At 36.9% G+C, this 24742-nt stretch overlaps 2 protein-coding genes across 10 annotated transcripts in view; one reads left to right on the plus strand and one right to left on the minus strand.

Annotated features, from left to right (window-relative positions):
* Positions 1–378: 378 nt before the first annotated feature.
* LOC127871493 (macrophage-expressed gene 1 protein-like) lies at positions 379–11465 on the plus strand. 2 transcript variants are annotated; one of them, XM_052414463.1, is made up of 6 exons: positions 379–734; positions 7584–7750; positions 8008–8143; positions 8344–8541; positions 9012–9211; positions 9423–11465. In XM_052414463.1, the coding sequence occupies exons 1-6, from the start codon at positions 552–554 to the stop codon at positions 10801–10803; spliced, it is 2265 nt and encodes a 754-aa protein (XP_052270423.1). In that variant the 5' UTR covers positions 379–551; the 3' UTR covers positions 10804–11465. The 2 variants fall into 2 exon arrangements, with proteins under 2 accessions (XP_052270423.1, XP_052270422.1); XM_052414462.1 differs by lacking the exons at positions 7584–7750; positions 8008–8143; positions 8344–8541; positions 9012–9211; positions 9423–11465 and adding exons at positions 1600–1735; positions 2755–2952; positions 3239–3438; positions 3840–5549 and having other exon boundaries at positions 416–901.
* Positions 11466–14588: 3123 nt separating this feature from the next.
* The window catches only part of LOC127871495 (17-beta-hydroxysteroid dehydrogenase type 6-like), a 52511-nt gene continuing 42357 nt past the window's right edge, over positions 14589–24742 (minus strand). For 7 of the 8 annotated variants that reach the window (XM_052414468.1, XM_052414472.1, XM_052414466.1 and 4 more), the window contains 4 exons: positions 20217–20478; positions 16461–16624; positions 15609–15746; positions 14589–15492 (listed from right to left, as the gene is read on the minus strand). In XM_052414468.1, coding sequence (XP_052270428.1) covers positions 15263–15492; positions 15609–15746; positions 16461–16624; positions 20217–20478 — 794 coding nt within the window. In that variant the 3' untranslated portion in view covers positions 14589–15262. The remainder of the gene's footprint in view (positions 15493–15608; positions 15747–16460; positions 16625–20216; positions 20479–24742) is intronic. The other variant, XM_052414465.1, reaches the window with a different exon arrangement.

The raw sequence follows: 24742 nt of genomic DNA on the forward strand, positions 1-24742 counted from the left end.
GGTAACCGTCATACATCCAAATTTATATAAATGAATATTTATGCCAGAAACTAGAAAGGGTTTTTAGCAAAAAGGGCCCTATAATAATTTTGAACATGCAGTGTTTCTAAAATTGAATCTAACGTTCATTATAAAAGCACCATTCTTTAATTTAAACATAGCTATCAATGGCATGAGCTTCAATGATAAATATTGCAAACGACGATATTAATTTTCGCTAGAGCCGACGTTTTCTTTTAATATTCTTTTATCATATTTGGTTTTGAGAATTTACACCCGCAACTTTTTTTCAATCGTTGATGAGCAGACATTGGTTTGTTACATGTAGCTGTGTGAATTATTTGCACATGCCACTTGATTGATAATCCGTTACAAAGAATACTCTAGTTTAGACAAATCTTCTACGATAACAAGACCAAAGATAAACAGAAAACGACATTATTTTCATTAAAATCTTCCTCTTCCACATTCCACGTGATACACAATTTACGTCCGTTTTCTTCGGATGCTTCATTAATTCGCTAAGAACCATCGCCGCGTCAACACCACTCATGGCAGTATTGAACATTGTCGCATGCGTGTGGGCGACTCTGGTGATTGTTGCTATTGCGAGGAGTGAAAACTGCACGAACCCGTCGCCAATTTACCACTCGGGAGACCCTCGGTCGTGCATGCTGGGCCACTCTGGTCCCCGGTACCGGTTCGAGGTGTTGCCCGGTGGCGGTTGGGACAACCTGCGCAACAAGGAGACCGGCATGATCGTAAAGCTTAACTTCTCCCAGTGTCGCACAACTGAGGATGGTCGCTTCCTGTTACCAGATGGAGTGTACACGGTGCCGCTTAAGAGGAGCAACGTCGAGACCAACGCCAATCTGTTTGAACATTGGAGTAACTACTCGAGGTATATATAATGTGTATAAATGTGTAATATGATATATTTCAAATTCATATATATACTTCGATCGATTCACAATTCGACCAAAGTATAGCTGTTGTCTTCGTACACATTTTTGTTATTTATTATATGTGTATTATAAAGTTTTATTTACTAGTATTATGAATATTAGCCCAATAATAATGTATTAATGCTATTGTAAAACAGGTTTTGTTAAATTCAGAAAAATGAATTTCCTTTTTTTCAAAGCAACAGACGTTTTAGTGTAAACATAAACGAGTCATTTTACATTAATGTATGACTGACCTTTAATCTGAAACGCAGGAAAACTTTATACAAGTAAAAAAATCGTCGCAGGGTTTAAACGATAATTAAAATGTGGAATGTCGAGTAATTAAAACGTGTATACTATTGCAAATTATTTTAAAAAATCTGGTGCCAAGTTTTCAAATACAGGATACTTCGTTAAATGCAAGAAGTTTTAGAACGTTCTTCCAATGCTGTTAACTCTTTGAACCTTGAGTGACCATTGTTGTTTTAAGAGGTTTTATTGTTAACTTCAACAGTGCATAATTTTCTGCACTTTATAGGGAATTTTTACGTTTTAATGATGTTCACTTATTGCGTTATGATAATGATTGAACTTCGCTTCAACCGAGCTTGGTTACACGTGTTTCGAGCTCACAATCGCACCTTTGTCCTAGCACGCTGTCTCATTCCATCAACATCCAGGCGGGCCTAAATCTGCCGCATGTGGGAATCAGCGGCTCATTCTCGTACGAGCACGAGCAAGTGAAATCATCGCAGCACAACGAGAAAGCCTTCACGACGCGAGTTCAGGTCGGTTACATACAACTAAGTAATTTGTATAATCGATGTGTATACTTGCATTTGCCTTAAATACAGGAACTCGTACTTCTGGGACGACACTTTCGTTTAAACTTTAAACATGATAAAAACGGAAAGTGTCGTCCTCGATTAGCATGTGTGGATTTCTCTGGATATTCGGTGACGATACGCACATACATTAAGCCCTAATTTCGCAAAGCGCGTATCAAATTATATGAAATGCTTGTGAAAACATGTACTCCTATTGTTAGGACAGATAACAGATGCAATATGAGCATTCTTAAAGTAGATACAACAATCAAGCCTTTAACAGTATATTAAGGATTCGTGTTTTTTTTAGATTTCAAGAGTAGTTATCAGTGGGTATCAATTGTATATCAACAGTAGGTTTGTAAAATACATCAATACTAAACGCACAATGATTAAAACCGGGGTGACCGCTTTGACGATGTCAATGCCAAGCATCGGGAGTTAAGGCTAACCGAAGCTAAAACTTGCCCCAGACTTTATCACAAACCAAAGGCGCGCCTAAAACGATCTCCATTAGATTTACATGTGCTGAAAGAAAGAAAAAAATGAAACAAATTATATCAAAACATGACGCGTGAATTAAAAAAAAATGCACACAAAGGTTTAGTGCATTGGTGTCGTTTGTATCGGACATCAATTAAAACGATTTTGAGATAGTATTTTTTGTATATTATTTGTTAAAAGAAATAGGGCCTTTCTATAACATATTTTAACAATCAATTAGGCAATGCATCTACAGAAAAATGTAAAGCAAACCATAGGTGTAAGGTGAGATCGTAAATATGAAACTATAATATCGTATCCACATAGCATAAAAGCTCTACGACTTGCAGCTTCTGAGGACTGAAATAAGACAACATTGACCATGCACGGGGCTTATTCTCACTCGATATATTCACACATGACCACGAAGCAGTACAACGTTATTCTCTATTTCAATAAAATAATATCTATATATTATTCGTTTTACTTGACCTCAGGCGCGGTATCTGCAATACGCTTCGAAGCTGGAACCGGATACGCCGGTGAGCGAAGCGTTCCGGAAACGGCTCTACAAAATCGCCGCAAGCATGCTTTTGAATCGCACCGACCTGGCGCGCTACGAGAGCCAGCTGCTCATAAGGGACTACGGAACCCACGTGATTACCAGCCTAGATGTCGGGGCCGCTCTAGTTCAGGTATATAGTGACTTTTGTCGTGACAAGCTCCACGACTACTACTTTTTGTACTACCACTTTGGCAAGTATTTCAGCAACTTCTTCTTCAACTAAAACTTATACATCTGCACGTACTACTACGGTTACTTCTTCTCCTAAGTCCACTACACACACTGCTTCTTCTTCTTTTTCACCCTCTTTTCTCCGCAACTCATACCTAGTATAAAACAAAAACAACAACAACAACGATATTCTATGTTTAATGTCATCCTTCCTTACTTATTATACAATCTCAGCCTTCTTTCAGGTTGATCACCTTTCACAAGATTACCTCAAAAAGCACGAAGGTCAGAAAACCACCATCACCACCTCCGCCAGCGCTAGTTTTTTCAACGTGTTCAACTTTGAAGCAAAGTATTCTAGGTCGAGCTCAAACGAGCAAACGAATGAATACTTGAAGTCGCGGACTAGCTCACAGATTTTCACATACGGTGGTCCAGCATTCAGGTACATTCAGAGATTATGAGACTGTCATTGTTTCGCTGAATTTTGCAGGCATATTGAGAAAAAATAACGCGCATCTTCATATAAGCCGCGCTCTGTGAAAAGGGGTTTAATGAATGTGCGTAAAGTTTTGTCGTTCCAGATCAGCCTGTGCAGCCCGCACAGGCTTATCAGGGACTACACTTTCGGCCTAAACTGGATTTTTGCTAAGAAGAGACTTTGTATAAACGAAAAATAACATAAAAGCGCATATTCATTAAACCCCCTTTGACAAAGCGAGGCTCATATGTATTTCTTAAATTGTTACCAACACACTTGGTCATTAAATTTCGATATCTTTGTTCATACATACTTTATATATATTTGTAGATGATAATACGATTTAACACTCTTTTACATTTTAGGCCAACGAATTTTTCGGCGAATCAATGGGTTGATAACGTTGACAACGAACTGGTTGCCTTGGACAAATCCGGGGACCCAATCTACTACCTGGTCAATGACGTCAATCTCCCGGATGTTCCTTCGTCCGTCGTCTACCAGGTCTCGCAGCAAGTTAAGGAAGCCGTCGAGGTCTATTACAGGCACAACACAATCGCCGGATGTACGCGGGAGGACTCGCCAAACTTTAGCTTTCAGGCGAATGCAGACGACGGATCTTGTAAACCGGCCAATACGAATTTCACTTTCGGAGGAGTATTCCAGACGTGCAAGGGTAGTGGCTACCAGGACCTTTGTAGTTCTTTAAGGCAAAAAAATCCACAGACTGGCGACTTCAGGTGTCCATCTGGTTATGAAGCGATTGAGCTTCAGACGGGTTCTGCGAGATCCTCCGAATCCCGGCGAGAGTGTCACAGATGCTGGTTATTCTTCCACTGTTGTAAAACCAGGTCCTATTCGGCCCAAGCTGACTATCAAAGTTACTGGTGCGCTGCGACCGGCAAGGTTGCGTCGAACAGCGGATTTCTTTTTGGTGGCGTGTACACCAAAAACACCGCAAACGTAAATACACAGTCAAAGTCCTGCCCGCCTAAATTTTATCCGATGAAACTTCTCACAGACCTTGTTGTTTGCATAAGTGATGATTATGAATTGGGAACTCAGAATTCACTTCCGTTTGCCGGTTTCTTTAGTTGTAAGTCCGGCAATCCGTTGGCGTTGAAGGAACGGTCCGACCTGCTGAAAAGTACAGGCCACTCGAGTATGCTGACAAACTTTATGCGTGAGTCGGGTCCCCAATCGTACCCGGCAGCATGCCCTGAAAGTTACAGTCAACATCTCGCTCTTGTAGATGATGGCTGTTCTATTCACTATTGCATCAAGACAGGCGCCATCACAGCCATGGGCCTTCCACCGATCAAACAACCGCCGTTTATGAAAGCCCCAGAGGAAGGACTTTCTGAAGACCAGGAACAGTCTGTTGTGGTGAACGAAGCTGGGGACGTCTGGACGTCTTTGGAAGAAGCAAACACCATGATTCCACAATACCTGAAAAAGTCTGGAATACAGATGCCCATGGAAGATATAATACGCAAATTTGATTCGTCACCAAGCACCAAGTCGTCAGCTTCGTCTGAACTATCGGGTGGCTACATCGCTCTTATCTCCGTTCTAGCGACGCTGCTCTGCGTTGTCGTGACGTCACTGATCATCATTCGCGTACGACGTCGCCGGATGCGGTACCGGGAAACTGACCCCTGGGGCGAGAGAGGAGAGCGCAGTCCAATCACGGCAGCAGCGCGTACCCTGGGCTACACGGAGATAGAAACCCCTTCAACAACAATGACGTGAACTGTATAAGTGTGTTACAGTTTATAACACTGTATTCAAAACAATTAAAACTAGTATCCGCAATATTTTATTTTTCGTAAAATCAAGATTTTATGTTAATGTGCTCTACATTTATAGCATGATTTGAAATATGTTTTGGTGACATTTGTTTCACTTACATAAGTTATACAAATATTGTATCATCACCAATAACTTATCTGCATGCAATTTACATCCAGAGCTGAATATCGGTAAATTGGGATAGTATTAGCTCAAAACTGAAAAATATTAACACGTACATGTAGTCTGTTGCGGATTTCTGATTAAAATGAAGTGGTATCATACATCTCGTTTGAAGTTTATACTGGCTGTAAGAATTTTCTTATTTGAAACAATTTATTTAAGATAACTAAAGAAAGACATATACAACCAAGCTCTGTACATTGACATTTTACAACCGTATTGCGGCTTTTTTTTCCAAATTCGAACGATGAACTGAATGTTTTACTACATGATGCTTCGTCTCTAAAGCGTTTAAGTAAATGCGAGATAGAGTTGAAACTCGTTTTAGTTTCGTTTCATCGTGCCTCGGGAAGTTATGGTTTGGATGCTCTAGTCTGTATATGACCATTAAAGGGACCGTCCACCGCGAATGACGAAAAAATAAAGGTTCTAACATACCGTATTTTTTTTACAATTATTATTTTATATTGATTAAAATATCACGACTGGTATATTACATTACTTGACAAAAGTTCATATTTTCAGTATATTCGGTTATAAAATTTCGCGAAGTGAAATCGAAATTACATCGCGAAAATAGGTGACATAACGATATACACACTATAAATGACTCATGTAGATTGATAATTTTATATATAAAATATATACAATTCACTACGCATGCACAATTTGTATTTCTTGGTTTACCACGTGACGATGATGATCAATCTACTTGCGTTATTTATAGTTAACCGGTAGTTACCTGGTACACATACCCAGTAAAATTTTATTACCGAATATATAAAAATATGAAAACTTGACAACTTTTTCACGTAATGTAATATACCAGTCGAGATATTTTAATAAATATAAACTAATAATTGTAAAAAAATACGGTATTGTAGAACTTATCTTTTTTCGTCATTCGCGGTTGACGGTCCCTTTAAGTAGTTCAATGGTAATGTAATTTAAATGTTTTCCCTTTTATTGATTTAATTTCAATCATGATGCTATACACAATTTTATATACACTTTTATGTTTAAATAATAATTCTGGGAAAAAAGAAAAGTTTGAAGTTTCCTTGTCATAAATAACAAAATCGCATTGTATAACTAAGTTATTGCTCCTGCTATCCATGCTGCATGGCATTTGCAATGGAATGATTATTAAGTTGGTCCGCTTCAGTTGGTATCCTTATTTTATTTTTAGAAATGCTTGATGTAAGCTAATACGGTACATGTTATTTATAGAATTATGCTAGCAGCATTGTTGACAAGGTTCGGTACTCAGACCAAAAGGTAAAGCTTCACATTTAAACAAGTCTTAGCTTTTCTTAGCGCACAACGTGCTTGTCACATGTTACGAAAAGTAAAATTTATTTCAACTAATGTAAATTGTATACCATTGCCACCATTGCGATGTTTGTTATAGTCCATCCGTTATACATGTATAAATCAGATCATTTGTTACATATGGTTACGGCTCCATTCAGATCATGACTATGTACAGAAATATAAAATAGAAATAACGTGCATAATACAATAGAAAATTGTTTTAGTCTTTACCTGTTTAACCCATTTATGCCTAGTGTCTAGAAAAAAAGGCCTTTGCAAACAGCGTCGTCTCATCAGGGTCTACGCTGTTTGCTTAAAGGGATTTCTGTAAGAAATATTATAAATATAGAAATAAATATACTTGACATCCCTAATTTTGGAAATAAATTGATCCAATTTAAAAGGATGGGAGAGTCCACTAGGCATAAATTGGTTAACTTCCATTATGAGAACAAGAGACTACATATATGTAGGATGTAAAATCTGTTATTTTGATCTAAAGACATACACTCTACAAATCGGTGTTTCAAAAACCATTGATGTCGAATTACTTCCTTTCGAGTTATTTTTATTTAATTTCATTTTTTCGTTGGGTGCTTCATTCGGAAAACACAGAGTACCCTTTAAACACCATCATGCATGAATTCATTGGAATTGTCTTGGTATGTGCTTTCTTAGCAACCATGTTGAAAGCGGCTGACACTGATAATTACACGCGTCTTCAAGTCTCCCACCCCACAGGAGATCCTCGGTCGTGCATGCTGGGCCAATCTGGTCCCCGGTACCGGTTCGAGGTGTTGCCCGGTGGCGGGTGGGACAACCTGCGCAACAAGGAGACCGGCATGATCGTTAAGCTAAACTTCTCCCAGTGTCGTACAACGGAGGACGGCCGCTTCATGTTACCGGATGGAGTCTACACGGTGCCCCTGAAGAGGAGCAAAATCGAAACCAGCGCTGATCTCTTTGAGCACTGGTCTAACTACTCGAGGTATGAGTCATTAATGTAATATTATAATTAACTACAGTTACAAATTGTATAAACGTTTTATATATAAATATAAACTAAAAGAATAATTAAATGTTATGAATAAAACATGGGTGAATCTAATGCGGTATCTCGATTACTCCATGACACACCTCTTTCAATATTGATGACTGTAACAAAATGGTGTTATGCGGATTTTAGTTTCCCTTGTATATTTAAGTGTTTGGCGTTATTCCATATTTTAATGCTCCCGTGTCCAGTACGTTGTCCCACTCCATTAATATCAACGCGGGTCTGAACCTGCCACACGTGGGAATTAGCGGCTCCTTCTCCGCAGAATACCAGCGAGTGAAAGAGTCGCAACATATGGACAAGTCTACGACCGCCCGCGTTCAAGTACGTAATTTTGATATTTGTTTACTCGTTTTTCGTTATAAATTCATATCGTGTTTCATACCTTTGAACTCAAATTAAAATACTGCAAACACACATGTATTATTGGTGTATACATATAGACATATAGAAGCCGGAAATGTAAGTGCCCTTAATGGTCATTTACGTCCGCAATATCTCAATGAGTTTTCAATTCCGCCCAGGCGCGTTACCTGCAGTACGCCTCGAAGCTGGAGCCGGATACACCAGTAAGCGACGCGTTCCGGAAGCGACTCTACAAGATCGCCGCCAGCCTCCTTTTGAACCGCACCGACCTGGCGCGCTATGAAAGTCAGCTGCTCATCAGGGATTACGGAACCCACGTGATTACCAGCCTAGATGTCGGGGCCGCTCTCGTTCAGGTAAAGGGTGTTGGAGATATTTAATTTGAACGCCTTAAAAAAAACTAATATAAAAGATATTATCTTTGAGGTGCCAGTTTTGATGAACATAAAGGGTTGATTCAAATTATTTTTAAATTGGGTCAATATAATTTTAACTTGTGTACATAATTGTTTAAATATATGTGTTCTCACTTGCACACAAATAAACCCGATTTTTTAAATACCCAGGGTTAACAGAACATTAACTTAACATTTAATCTAACATTATTTTTTGTTCATTTCCATTGAAATTAAACATAAAACTTTCTGTGGATTACCCATTTCTGGTGTTTTTGAATGTTACTTTTACCATATAAAATTTCTTAAAGCTTACTATTGGCTGTTTAAATTACCAACAATTGAGCCCGTGACTAGGCTGCATTAATATATGACATTATGTTCCGGATTAAGCGGATTGGCGGGTAGCATGAACGTCTTAGAGGTTGTAGGTTGATCAACTTAGCCAGTCTTACATGAGGAAATATCAAGGTCAAAAGATCGCAATAACAGCGTCTGCAAGCGCCAGTTTCTTAAAGGTGTTCAACATGGACGCCAAATACTCAATGTCGATAAGCAGTTCCCAGGTGGATGAGTATCAGAAATCGAAAACAAGCTCACAAATACTGACATACGGTGGTCCAATATTCAGGTAAAATATGAAATTACTGTGTTAATCAGATCAATTTAATTTTTATCATAACTCATAATAAACATTATTACACCAAATAATTGCCTCGTACAAGAACATGATTAAGATGATACTTTTGAGCCCCCTTTTCATTTTGAACACCATGTGCATCGTCTAAAAGAAGTCAGTACAAAATGAATACTCGCGTAATGCCGGTGGTTGCAATTTTCAGTCCAGTTAATTTCTCGGCAAATCAATGGAGCGAAAACCTGTTTAACGACTTAGTTGCACTAGACAAATCCGGAGACCCTATCTACTACCTGGTCAATGACGTCAATCTCCCGGATGTGCCGCCGTCCGTCGTCTACCAGGTGTCTCGACAAGTTAAGGAGGCCGTCGAGGTCTATTACAGGCATAACACAATCGCCGGATGTACGCGGGAGGACTCGCCAAACTTTAGCTTTCAGGCAAACGCAGACGACGGATCTTGTAAACCGACAAAGACGAATTTCACTTTTGGAGGACTGTACCAGAGGTGCACTAGTACTGGCAGTCAAGACCGTTGTGCAGGTCTTCGACAGAAAAACCCTCAAACTGGCTCCGACAGTTGTCCATCTGGATATGAAGCAATTTTGCTTCAGTCAGGTACCAGATCAGCACATGAATCCAGAAAGGAGTGCAATAGATGCTGGGTATTTTTTCATTGTTGTAAGACTAGATCATACCCGACAGCAGCCAAATTCGAAAGCTACTGGTGCGCCGCAAGTGGCCGCGTTGCGGTTAATAGTGGGTTTCTTTTCGGTGGTCTCTATACAGAGAATACGATGAACTTAAATACGCAAGACAAATCATGCCCAGAAACATATTACAAAATGAAATTTTTAACAGATTTAACCGTCTGTGTAAGTGATGACTATGAACTTGGATCGCGATACGCATTGCCATTCGCCGGATTCTTTAGTTGTAAAAATGGATATCCGCTTGCCTTAAAAGAAAAATCAGATCTGCTAAAAAGTTCTGGACGTTCGAGTATGCTTACAAACTTTATGCGTGAATCGGGCCCTGCCTCATACCCAACTTCCTGTCCTGAAAGCTACAGCCAGCATCTCGCTTTAATTTACGACGACTTTTCCGTTCACTATTGTATTAAGACAGGCGCTATCACTGCCAGCGGTCTTCCACCGATCAAGCAACCGCCGTTCATGGAAGCCCCAGATGAAGCACTTTCCGACGATCAAGAACTCTCTGTTGTAGTGAACAACGCTGGTGATGTATGGAAGAAGGAAAACAATGCTGAACCAAATCTTAAATCAAAACTTGGCGCGGTTGATGGTATGTCCACAGAGGGTGAATTGAGTGAAACCCTTGAATCGCCATCCAAATCGTCAGTGGGACTCTCTGGTGGCTATATAGTCCTCATCACGGTGTTTGCGACACTGGCCTGCGTGGTAGTCACGTCTCTGATCGTGTTTCGCGTCCGACGCTACCGGAAGCGCTACCGGAATACGGACCCGTGGAGCTCGAGGGAAGAAAATAGGCACATTGCAGCTGCCGCCCGTACCTTGGGATACACTCAGATGGACGCCGAAACGCCGCCGACTACCAGGACGTGAATCCTCTTTGATTTATATGCATTTGTTGGTTTACTTTCTAATTAAATCACTTTGATTATAAATATAAATTTTGGAGTATATACATGTAAAGCCTTATTATGTTGAAATAAACCTTTCTACAAATATGTTATCCAACATCAGCTGCAAATGATCCAACACATTGATCTTGGATTGCACGCCTTTATAACTTGCAAACTATTAAACTAGAGCACACTAAAGACCGCGTGGAAATTGTGAGAACTCGATGGATGAAATCATTTTGTAAAATCTTGAAATTAACCCATCTTACCTAGTAGACTCTCCCATCCTTCTAAATTGGATCAATTTATTTCTAAAATTAGGGATGTCTAGTATATTTATTTTTATTTCTTACAAAATTCCTTTAAGCAAACAGCGCAGACTCTTCTGGGTCTACGCTGTTTGCCAAGGCCTTTTTTCTAGACGCTAGGCATAAATGGGTTAAATAGGCGTTGTTTAAAGGACTGATTCATACGTGTCGTTTGTATAATCTATGCGGTTGTTATTTTTAATGCGTTATTGTTGTGTGGTTGTATGTCTTGAAAATATACTGATGTGTTATGCATATGTCATTATCATAATATCTTGGTTTGGAAAGATATCTGGACGTTTGCTTGAATATAAATTAAATACTATGCCAAGCCCTCTCATTTTCTTTATCTTTATCCCCAACAAGGCGTCGGTTTAAATCCAGCTTTTGCTAATGCAACACATTCCTTTCATAATTTACAAACATTTTGCCATATTGACACCTTTCTAAATCTATACACGTGATATGATAGTCCTCAACTTTCCTCTGAATTAAATAAAAGAAGAACAATAGAGCCTCGTTTTGGAAAAAAATGTTGTTTAATGAGGTGCGTAAAGTGGTGTCCCTTATAAGACATGAGGGCCGTATTCTGACTGCATTTATGTTAGAAGACACCTTTTTTAAAAGAAAATTCCAAACTGTCGGTTAGTGTCACTCCTGATTAGCCTGTGTGGACTGGCCATGCAAATCTGGAGGGCATGCATCAAGGTTTGCCCAGAACCAGTCTCAAATTGTGTCATACAAAGAAACTTTCGTCTTAACGAACATACTCAGCGTGATTGATTTTTTGTGTGGCCATCACATTGTCAACACATATTTACAATAATCTATTATATCTTTAAGAAGTGAATTTGTAACTGCTGAATGAATACATACTCAAAAATAAAAACGATTAAATGAATTTCCACTGATAAACAAAAGGTTAATGAAGAGATGTAGATGTTGCTTTACCAGCATGCACTTACACCGCATTGCAATTGTAACATTACTACTGTACGATTGTATACAAATGAGTCAATAACCGCAGAATGTTCAGCAATTAATTTGAAAATATGATAATACAAGATTTAGTAATATGAATGATATTAAGAGTTTGAAAACTGTCTATGAGGTATAAACTGGAGTATTTCAAACCAATTACCACACATTAAGGTGTTAAACCCATTTATGCCCAGTGGTCTCTCCTATCCTTCTAAATTGGATCAATTTATTTCCAAAATTAGGGGTGTCAAGTAATTTATGTCTATATTTAGAATATTTCATAAAGAAATTCATTTAAGCAAACAGCGCAGACGCTGTTTGCAATGTCTTTTTTTTCAGGACGCTAGGCATAAATGGGTTAAAGATCAAAAGAAGAATTGTACAACACAAAAAACAGTAAAGAAAAGGGGTTAATATTTTTAGTATGACATAATTTGAAAAACTGTCAAATCGTTATCATTCTTGGGACATTACTTTTTCGTTATTTTCATGTGTTGACCGATCCACGAATTTAACACTCACACATCGGAAAATAGATGATGATGCCTATCATTAGGCTCAACTATCATGTGATAAATGATCACTGAACATTTGTATTTATCAATTTGAAGAAAATTAAACACATCATTTGAGCAGTGCTCTGTGAAAAGGGGGTTTAATACATGTGCGTTTAGTGTCGTCCCAGATAAGCCTGTGCAGACCGCACAGGCTTACAGGGAAGACACTTTCCGCCTAAACTAGATTTTTGCAAAGAAATATTTCTTTCTTTAAACGAAAAATAACATAAAAGCGGCAAAATGTTGTCCCTGATTAGCCTGTGCGGACTGCACAGGCATATCTGTGGCGGCACTTTTCGCACATGCATTAAACCTCCTTTTCACAGAGCGAACTCCTTTGATAAATCTGTTCTGATTAGGAAACGGCTTTGAGAATAGATTCAGGGTTAAAAAACACCAAATTTATGTTTTCAAAAAAAGAAAGTGTACCGGTACACTATGTTGTAGTCATGAATAACGCCAGTAGCAACTTAAGAGACTTTCTAACCAGTACATGATGAAATGGATATGAAAACAGCGTTTATTCTTATCGTGTAAATCAATTATTTTAAATAAATGCTGTGCGTATGATTGTGCATCAAATGAGACATATATTTGATGTTTTTAGTAAAATGATTATGCCCGAGGCTTATCTCTAAGTTTTCATGGGTCGATGCTGAAATACATGTCAGAAAAACCTTAACAATACAATTCTATATTAACGAAAAGTTTGTTTTAAATATTTGATTTTCTATGTTTTCGCATATTTATCTCCTGTAAAACATGATTTGGCCAAGCTTTAAACATCGTCGATTTCTTTCTTTTTAGAAACTATTAAGTGCATTTTAAAGACTACAATATTATATATTGCTTTATGACTCAATACTGTTGTTTCGCAAATGTTCAAATCACAGCCACAATGCAATCCAGGCATACATAGTTTCAACAACAATGTGCACAGGGAAGTTAAACGGTTGGCAAAGAATAACAACACTTTTTATTCTTCCTCACCCATTCATGTCTGATACTATTTGTGACAGAAACAGGAAGTGAAAATGCTGCAAATCACGAAAGTACTCCAGCTTTAGTAAGCACCTGCGTGCGTTTCGTATAATCGGCTGATGGGTGGTTACGTGTACCAATACAAGGAAGTTTGGTTTTGCATAAAACATCATGTTTTATAAGGTCTATAATTATAGCCAGTTCATGTAGCATTTGACGGTCCGCTGCACACAGTACATTGTATACCATTGTTATGACATGGTCGAAATAAGTTCTGTACATGCTGTGTGTGTGTCCGTTGATTCTCATTAAAAAAGGCTGACGGTAAGCGCAGTGGTTGGTATCATCGCTTCTTACCTTGCACGGTGCCTATACCCCGTGACTTTTCCGGATCTGTGTTAGGAGAATAAAGCGCGACCCAGTTAACATTTTTAAGGATCTCTTTTTAAATATTTCACCATTTTTAATAGGGTAAAGTGGAGAGCCCGCTCATTCGTAAGAGTTTTCTATAGGTATCATGATATTTTTTAAACAAATAGGTATTTTTTCAGTAAAGTGCAACCGCGCGTTTGAACGGTTAGAAAAATGTCGGATCAGTGTGAGGACTTCATATTACAAACGCGCGGTTTGTACACAGATCTTAAAAAGTCACGTGATATAGGCACCTTGCCTTGGCCTACCGCATCGGAAGCATTTGAGTTTATTCGGCGGCCACGCATAAAACCACATGTTTTGTTATGTATCTAGAAATAATCAGTACATGTTGCAATACTAGCAGGGTATGTTTTATTCTTTAAAACGAATTTTTGTTATTTAAGTGTTAACCAAATTTAGTGGTATTTGCACGTCTTCTATTAGGCAGACAGCCAGACACAAATATGTAGCGTAGTTCGGCGACGAAACGAAGATATAATGTAAAATCACAACAAGTCATAAGATAAGTTATATTATCCTTTATATTTTCTTTCTAACTAAATTACATCCAGAATAAGTTCAAAATCAAAAAGGCAAAGTTTACCAGCAATGGTGTATTACACAATTAACGCGAGTACAAATGCAATGCCTTGGAAAAAGACTTTGCGGAAATGTGACGAATTAAATCAATCCCTCGGGTGCACGCTTTCGTAAATGATATGCCTGGTGGCCAGATTCGGTCGTTGATACACACAATTTATGCTCGTGCTATTATTTACGCGGAACGAACTTTTAACACAGGATGGCGAACACCAACGGTATAATCTGGGAACAAGGAAATCTTATCTGTTAATTAATGTGTCACCAACCACTTGTCAAACATGTATGCTGTTTAAAAAAATATAAAATTATTAAAAGTTTGAGCTGATAAGTCAAAAGCCCTGTTACAAACCTACATGAGTGTTAATTACTTTTACTTGTTTATTACTGTTCTTTATGTGTTCGCGTATTCTATAAGCCTGCATAGATTATTGCTAAATCTGAATAATCATAAAGTTCCGCTCTCAGTTATTTTTTCTCCGTTTTTATAACACATCTATAGTAAACATACATAAATCTTGCTGACATATCATTTTATGAATGTGTACAATGTGTCTTATTTTGTTTACAATGAAGATCAATATGGCGGGAGTGAAACCTAGTGTATGAAGTCATCGAACATCTTTCCATACGGCTTTGGCCAGCCGAAAATAAAGTCGCCTGCGCGTTCTGGAATAAGAGACATTAACCGGAAGAACAGGTGCGCGTCGAGTCCCACCAGGTAGCGCGTTTCTGGGTACCGGGCCAGCAGCGCATGCGCCATGGCATCAGCCACATTGATGGGATGGCTGTTGACGTACTTATGTCTCTGCTTTATAGCGAACATAACTGAAACACCAAAATTTTGAATTAATCACAATACATGTATGTTATGAATTTTGTATAAACGATGATAAATCAAGAAGTACTGCTTATGGTAGAACATATCAATTCATTCAAATTACCGTAAGTTTTATCGGATGTGTTGAAAAGAATTGCATTACAAACGACTGTTACTGGTAGAAATGCGAGTTTCTGTGCGGATGTACATTGAACATTTTTAGCACTTGACGTATTCAAGAAAACAAATAACCTCAGTAATCCTGAAAATGAAAATGTGTACATGTGCATTGACTCCATAGGTCATATAATTGAGCGGGAAAATGTTTCTATGGGAAAACCTGTTTTAATGCATGTGGCAACACAGGCTAATATGGGACGACAACCTCCTATAAGACTGAAGTTTCGTTCAGAGGAAACGTCTTTTAGAGGAAACGACAAATTCCATAAAAGCAGACAGACGACTAAGCAAACATTTCGCGCAGATGCATTCAGCATGGTTTCCCAGGAGCGTGGTATATTTAAGTCGTGTTCTGAGAAAACTGGACATAATGCATGTGCGTAAAGTGTCGTACTTGATAAGCCTGTGCAGTCCGCATAACTATAAGCACGGCCAATTATGTTCATGTAAAATTCGATACACGGCTGTCATATCAACGTCTGTCGGTGTTCATGAATATGCATTTGCTCTTATAACATCCAAAGTGAATTGGCACTATATTAAAATACTTTTTATTAATACATGTAGTGTATTTCATGCACTTTCAACACTATGCAATTTTATATTGTTTGCACTTGATATCATTATTTACGGGATAATAGACGACAATGCATATTATAGCTATTTAATTAAACCAGTGAAAGACGCATTTTTAAATATATAGTTTAATTTATTGAAAGTAAATTCATCACGGTTGATAAACTTCAGAACAACTTATTTTGCTTTCAAAAACAACATCAAAACAAACAGAAAATACCATATTTCGCGATGTTTCCGCCGTAGAACTGCCGCTGCTCTTCGGACGCCCCATGTAAGCCGGTTTGCATCATGCTCGTGAGCCGAGAGTGGTCGGTAAGAGCCGTATTGAATGCGCCTGGCTCGATAGTGTGCGCCGTCACGCCAGTTCTGAGCAGCTCTCGTCTAAAGAAACAAGAACAATGTTCAATACCCCGATACCTACCTATCTAGGCCTTGTTGTTCCCGGGGGCACATAGGGCAAGGACTAGCGATTTCCACTCTTACAATACCCCGATAACGTGATTTCATTACGAAATACGCTAAGTCAAACATTTTGTGATCATATAGTTATCATTGTTGTAAGGGCATTCCACATTATGGCGACATATCTAGTACAGCGAATTTCAGCGTGATAAACTATACCGACACTGTGAGTTGTTTTGTCGACATGGTAAACTCACTCAACACGCATCACAATACTTTTAATAAGTTAATTTACATTATTAAAAATATAGAAAATTATTTTGCATATTTATAGATTTAAAAGAAAGAGAAAACAAGGAATGGTTGGGTTGACTTTGGAATTAATTATAAAATGCTTCAAAAGATGGAAATGTGTACCAGAATACGCATTCGTGTATAACCAGTAGAACACGATTCCAGATTATTTGCAATGGAATTATGAAGTCCGAAATGCTGTCCGACATGATGAAATTCATCAAAATTTTATTTTCCTTATTTTTTTTAAAGACAAAGAGGTATACTGTTTATTGAACACGACTCTAAATGGACAACAACTCCTAATATATAATAATGACGCCCTATGGAATTTCTCATAACCTTAATATCACTATATGCCGATGACAATTTGTAGTTAGCCGAAATTGAAAACAATAACAATAGATGACATGAACGACATATTAATGGCTAAAGGTGACAGAAAAAAGTTTCCTTTAGAAACCTGTAAATGACAAGCTTAAAAACCTTAAAACCTGCGGACCATCTTCAAACCCAGACTATACGTCCTGTTTAAGGCCAGCGAACCTGAATCTCGGTTCATGTTATGGGAGGTATAAATGACGCAATTATATATCGCTAGGTCAACGCAGATATCTAGTGCAAATAGTTCAACAATCATCTCATAAGTACAAAAAGGGCAGGCGGGGAGAAATAACAACTATGATTTACGGGGCACTGAATAGGTCGGTTATCAATAGCGGACTAAAATCCCATCCAAAAAGTGAACGTCAGCTCAAATGTATCAATATGACACTATTAAAGGGATCTTTTCACGGTTTGGTAAATTGACAAAATTGACAAAAGTTGTTTCAAATTCGCAAATTTTCGTTTTAGTTATGATATTTGTGAGGTAACAGTATTACTGAACATTTACCATAGTCCAATATAGCTATTATATGTATCTTTTGACGATTTGAAAACCTAAAAAATATAAAGCGTTGCAACGCGAAACGATTGAATAATTTGGAGAGTTCTGTTGTTGTCGTTTAAATTTACGAAACTACGAAGATTGCTTATATAAGGTATAAAATAATTATACTGTGTGTACCCGGCGGAATAGCCGAGAGGGCTAATGCGTTATTACCTCAGTCTAACTCCAGGACGTCGGGGATCACTGTTTCGAGCCCTGGTACCGGCTACATTTTTTTCCTTATTTTAAATTTTATTCTTGATTTTTTACCGGAGCTTTTAAGATCCAAAGTTTACATTTATCAATATAAAGCATTTAATGACAAACTTCAAAATATGCCAAAATCTGTGAAAAGGCCACTTTAACCCTAACTTTTTAGCTTTTATTTAGGTTATAAATATATAAATAATCGACCAGCGTTAGGAGTAAAGAACAAGAAACGTTTGAGACCCGGGGGGGGGGGGGGGGGGTAACTTCCTATATACGGGTATATAGGCGTTTTGCCGAAAATAAGGGGTATGTTTTAGACTAAAATTATAGATATGGGTATGGTTTTGAGCATCTAAGTTTTGATATGGGTATCTAAATCAGAAATGTGCTTGTATATAAATGCATATGATATAGATTTGAAAGTATCAGTTAACAAAATGGGTATGATAAATTTCATTCTTGTATGTTAATGGGTATCAAAAAGTAAAATTTCATATATGAAATTTACAAACAAACATATAATAGCAAATTCAATATACATACTGTAATGATATGATAGAGATTAAAATTCTAGTATTAAATGTGTCCTCTTTATCAAATTCTAGTATTTAAATGGGTCCAGTTTATCAAATTTCTTGTATTGAAATGGGTCCACTTTGTCAATAATATCGTATACAAATGGGTCTGCTTTTTTTTAATCTTGTATCAAAATGGGTCTACTTTATCAGAGTCACATTTCGAAAGTTTCAGTGGGACACCCCTACCCTAACATTTGGGAAGTTACCCCGGGGGGGGGGGGGGTTAGAGACAATGCCCCCAACCGCAAACAATAGAGCTCAGAGGTTGTTTATCTAAATGATTATACAAATATACATGGTTATCACACTGACATTATTTAATATTCTGTAAAACATGTTTAGTCTTAAAGATGACATCAAACCCATTTGTATACGAATGTTGATTTTTTCGAAATTCTCAATCGCCATAAGACTCTGAAATGCACACAACAGCATTTAAAACATTGTGGGGTCTAGTTCGTCTTAACCCATTTATGCCTAGGTTCTAGAAAAAAGGCCTTTGTAAACGGCGTAGACCCAGATGAGACGCCGAATGAGGCGGCGTCTCATCAGGGTCTGCGCTGTTTGCTTAAAAAAATTCTGAATAATATTCTAATTATAGAAAAAAATATAAAAGACATCCCTAATTTTAGAAATAAATTGATCCAATTTAGAAGCATGGGAGAGTCCACTAGGCATAAATGGGTTAAACCTGAAGTGGTTTCAGTGTGAACAACACGAAATTTTCAGCTAAATTTGAAACTTCCGTATTGATACCGGTATTAATGACAGTTGTAGTAATAGCCAAATGGGACCCGTTTATATTTACAAGGCCCTTGCGTATATTTGACCTAAGTCATAGGGACTCTTGCAATACCCACAATGAGAATGACTCTGTTTCCCGAACTGTTGCTGATGTTGCCTTGTTTTGGGAAACGTGGATAGGAGGCAGCAAGCAAGAGAATAAGGCAGCTTCATCCTTATCTAGACTGAGCATTTGGTGATATCACGATAGTATCGTCTTTCGGTTGCAGACGTGCAGAGTAAGTTCGGAGCGGTATCCAGATATAACATGGATGCATGAATCCGATGCGTGTTTGAGAAATACTAAGCATGATATCGTGTTCACGTGATCACGATGCAAAGACACGATATTACAATCCGAGATACTGTAACATTTTCGTATCGTTATATTGCGTTATCGCACCGAAATTTCGCGATTTCGCTACTTCGTGTTATCGCATTTTCGCCTTTGTGATCCAGGGGTCCACAATGCGAAACAACGAGTACCCCTAACGGAAAGGGTAGAACCTTCAAAAATGCATTTTGCTATTTGGGTTTTAAATTACATTCATAAGTACCAGTATAATAACATATTATTTGCAATATATTAGATACGATTATCGAGCGATGTTATGCTTGTTATAAAAGAGACGGGACAATACAAATAAAATGTAACTCTATGAACGATTTGTGTACTATGCTTTACGAAACTTGCTGGGCTCGCACGTATAAACATTTCCCATTATATTGCCAGTGCATTTTCGCGTTTGGGTTAACTGGAGCTTTGAAAAGTTACCTTAAACACGAAGTAAACATTTTTATTGCCGCTTTCGAAGTAACGTAGTGTGAAATGCCAGGAAAGGGACAGGTTGCCATGACGCTGGAGACGTTCACAATGCGCCCACGTGACTTGCGTACCAGCGGCAGGAAGGTGTGCGTCACGTAGATCGTGCCCATCAGGTTCACTTGGATCACTTTCTCGAATTGCTCCAAGCTTGTCAATTCAGCAGGTGCATAGGCCGCAATGACCCCGGCGTTGTTTACCAGACCCCACAGACCTGTGTTATGTTGAGATAACGAAAAAATATTTTCGTAAGTGATAACAGCAACATATAGGATCTTGCATGAGTGGTCGTTATGTATTGAATTTATTAAACAAGTCATCTAAATAAAGATTAAAACGAGGCTTGCCGAGTTTTTATTTTTATTTAGATGACGAGTTTAATAATTCAATACAAAGTGACAACGAATCTAAGATTCTATTTATAACATGACCAACACATTTTCTTTTTATTTTATGCCCGGATTTTATGCTTTTTCCACCGTTTATTCGCATGATTGTAAAAGAGTTTAACAAAAGAAATTCGCTGAAATAATGACGTCATTTCCTAAAAATGACGTCATTTCACTGTTAAATAATTAGTGTAATAATACCCGTGTAATAAACAAAATTGAACATTACGCTATTTCAATCCGGGAGCGTAGGTCATGTTATAAAACAAAATAATAGACAAGATAACACTATTCGTTTAAAATAAGAATTGAATAGCACTTTTCTCCATTTTATTGGTGTATGAACTGTCGGGAAAATTACGCCTTATTTGAATAAACGCCGACGGCGTTTATGCATAAATTATGTTTTTTTTCCTGACAGTTCATACACCGATGAAATGCAGAAAGTGATATTCAATTCTTATCATTACAACATAAAATGATCTTAAAGCTGAAATTTTATCATGGTAAGTGTCATAAAAGTCCTTTTTAATCTAGCGTATGAATATATTTTCAGTTTCGGTTTCATCTCCGTGAAAAAGGTATATCGTTGACGTTCGCGCAAAAATTATAACGTCATTTCGCTATGGACCAATAAAAACAACGCCATTAAGTTTCGCGCAAAATATAACGTCATTTTGGCAACTTGTTTATGGCCAGAAAGTAGCGTCATGAATATTCATGTTAAGATTTGCATACGAAGTGGGTTCATCGGAAAATGAAAAACAGGTCACGTGAACGTGAACTCGGAATGTTTTTGTTTTTTTATACCTTATGATAAAATATGACATTTCTGCAATGAAATAATTAACTGGTTCCCCGTTGAATATAACCGTTGACTCCGTTGACTATAATATACAACAGGTATAGGCTAATGTATCGGCGATTTTAATTGGATAACGCGAAGACTAATCGGAGCGTTGTTAACTATTTTTATGGGAAACACCACGCTCATAAACAAACATTGTGAATTAGGTAAATTGACAAAATTAAAAAAAAATTGTTTCAGATTCGCAAATTTTCGTTTTAGTTACGATATTTACGAGGAAACAGTAATACTGATCATTTACCATGCTCTAAAATAGCCATAATAGGCATTTTTTGACGATTTAAAAACCCGAAAATTATAAAGCGTTGCAACGCGAAACGAATTAATAATTTGGAGAGTTCTGTTGTTGTCGTTATATTTTGGGAAGCTACGAGGATTGCTTATAAAAAGTATAAAATACATGCAGTATTGTGTTCGGAAGAATGGTTTTTACGCCTGGACTCCAGGGGTCAGTGGTTCGAGTCCTGCTGAGGGATAACATTTTTTCTTTAAAAAAATGTTATTCTTGATTATTTACTGGAGCTTTTTATATCCAATGTTAACATTAATCAATATAAAGCATTTAATAGCAAACTTCAAAACGTGCCAAAATCTGTGAAAAGGCCCCTTTAAAACCATAGCATGTTATTAAAAAACTTATGGCGCCATTGCACATTTCTAGCTTTTTCAAAGTGAACTATTTTATGTAATGGTTTCTATTATGTTTACAGGACTTGCATTATTTTTTGTAAGTTGACTACTTCAGCACATTTGAGTCGCGTTCGTTTTTAATTAGAAAAAGTAGTTTTCTAATAATGTATTGATGAATTTAAACGTTCGTCTTTGTAAGATAAGAACATTTAAAATGTATTATACAAAAAAAGTTAACGGAAAAAGACCGAGCTATTTTTCATTTTTTTGGATTTTATAGTGAGAAAAACAACATATATGAGCCTTATTAAGATTCGTTGACCCTGGCCTTTTGGTAAATTAAGCATTTGGATCAAGGAAAACATATCATCGATGAAAAAGAAGTAATATCTTATATTTATTTCGTGAATTATTATATTGTGTACAAATATTGTTGTCAATGAACTATATTGATAATGTTGACCATTAAGTTATTGGTTTTATTTATGGACGGGAACGAATAATGGAAATGATATTCGAATATTCGTTTGTAATTATTTGAATATATTCGAATATTCGATTCTTAAACCTTAAATAAAAATGTCCGAACCTATGACCGTCCGGAGCAAATTACTAGTTCCTGATTGCCACAAATGCCACTATAAATCGTATCTTATGTGCATCTTTGAAAAGTTGGATAGAGTAATATATATTTGTTTCTGATCATTGATTATTATGCTCTTCTTTTTAAATAAATACTGTTTAGCTTCATAAGATGTAAGATATTTCAGGAAAACACATTACCGTAATTCTAATTTATTATAATACTTTTAATTGATTTGGATTACTCTCCATCGATCATATGTATGCTTTTGGTTTCGCTATTTTTTCTGGAATTCAGAACCACGACGATTTAATTGGTATAAATTTGAGAAAATAAATTCTGATTAGATGATCATTGATTGGATATATAGAGAGCGAAATTAAAACATATATGCCAGTTCTCGAAGGGACCGCGATTTGGTTGATTGTTCCGGTGTCCCGATAGAAGACAGTTTGTGTCGATATTCGTTTAAACCTTCACAAAAAATCGCTATTCAAGCTATATATATATATATATATACATATATATATATATATATATATATATAAATATATATATATATATAAATATAAATATAAATATATATATATATATATATATATATATATATATATATATATATATATATATATATATATATATATATATAAGGTACGGTAAGCTAAATGAATGAAACAATACGTAGACATTATGTAAAAAGCATGTTTAAGTTTCGATTTATTGATGCAAATAGTGCGCTGCAATTGCATGCAACTGTATTCACCCGGGATTCGTTAATAAATATTGTGACAACAGATATTTTATGTGTTGGTTTCGTCTTATTGCTACGTTGCACCATACTTCGGTCCGTGTGAATCGAATCCGTGTCGCTAATGCAAATTTACCAAAATAGTTATAGCATCACGATACATTAAAGAGTTTAGCGTTTTAATACGTAAACATCATAACCAGACAGATCCTTTTAAAGCCCCATTAACACTCAAAATCAACGAATATTTCGTAAATTATTTCGTAAAATAAAGTGTACCCATAACACAATCAGTGTTACTTATAATAGCCAAAACTTCAACGATGGATGTGGTCTGGTAACATTGTATCTTGTTAAATCTATGTCATCAGACCCCATCTAGCGTTCGACTTTTGGCTCTTGATTTAAGGAACACTGATTTGTTATGGGTTAACTTTATGTTATGAAAAAGTTTACGAAATATTCGTTGATTTTGAGTGTTAATGGGGCTTTAAATAATGTCTTGTACCAAGTTTCTGCTTAGAACATGACAACGAGCATGTTGTCCATTACTTATTAGGTAACGAGTGACCGCTTTCATTTGCTTTGATTTTATGAAGATTTTCTTTCAATAAGCTCTTAAAAACGTCCACCTCTCGGTCACCAAAGGTTTTAGCCCGTTGTTCGCTTGTTTCTTTTGTGACAGACTCAAAGGCTATATTGGACAATGTTCGTCTGACAAATTGCGCGAAAACGACTTTATTTTCAGGATTGCATTGTTGGTAATTCTACAGTGGTAAGTTAACACAGTTCAATGGTTAGGTTATAACGGAGTTACCATCGTGAATACAAATACAAATATATGGCGGTAACATATGCATGTAAATAACTGCGCTAATCAAGTAACTACAGCTAAAACTGTTTATACAATTGACCGCTGAGGTTAAAAAACCTGTAAAACACATATTTTTTTTTATGTTTATCAATAAACGTTAATGTTTCACATAAATTGGCTTTCATTTTTGACTGATTTTCAGAAAATAATTTGTACATATTGCATAACTCAGAATTGAGAGAAAATTGACGATTGGTCACTCTTCTTATACCCTCCCGTTTGCAAGTTATCACCTCGTTCATTGATGGTAGCTGTTATCAAAGTAATGACTTATAATGGAAACCAAAACTGCGACTTTGTACATGTACTTTTTTGGAAGTGTCTTTGCATAAAAACAGAAAATTCGAATATGAATTTTGGATTCGAATATTTGGCCGATTTTCGAA

The sequence above is a fragment of the Dreissena polymorpha genome, chromosome 3 (genome assembly GCF_020536995.1).
Source record: "Dreissena polymorpha isolate Duluth1 chromosome 3, UMN_Dpol_1.0, whole genome shotgun sequence".
In the NCBI taxonomy this organism is placed as follows: domain Eukaryota; kingdom Metazoa; phylum Mollusca; class Bivalvia; order Myida; family Dreissenidae; genus Dreissena; species Dreissena polymorpha.

Coding starts and splice junctions, on each gene's coding strand:
- LOC127871493 (XM_052414462.1), top strand. CDS start 552: ATGGCAGTATTGAACATTGTCGCATGCGTGTGGGCGACTCTGGTGATT. Junction 2,953..3,238: donor TCGGGGCCGCTCTAGTTCAG/GTATATAGTGAC, acceptor GCCTTCTTTCAG/GTTGATCACCTTTCACAAGA. Junction 3,439..3,839: donor TACGGTGGTCCAGCATTCAG/GTACATTCAGAG, acceptor TTTACATTTTAG/GCCAACGAATTTTTCGGCGA.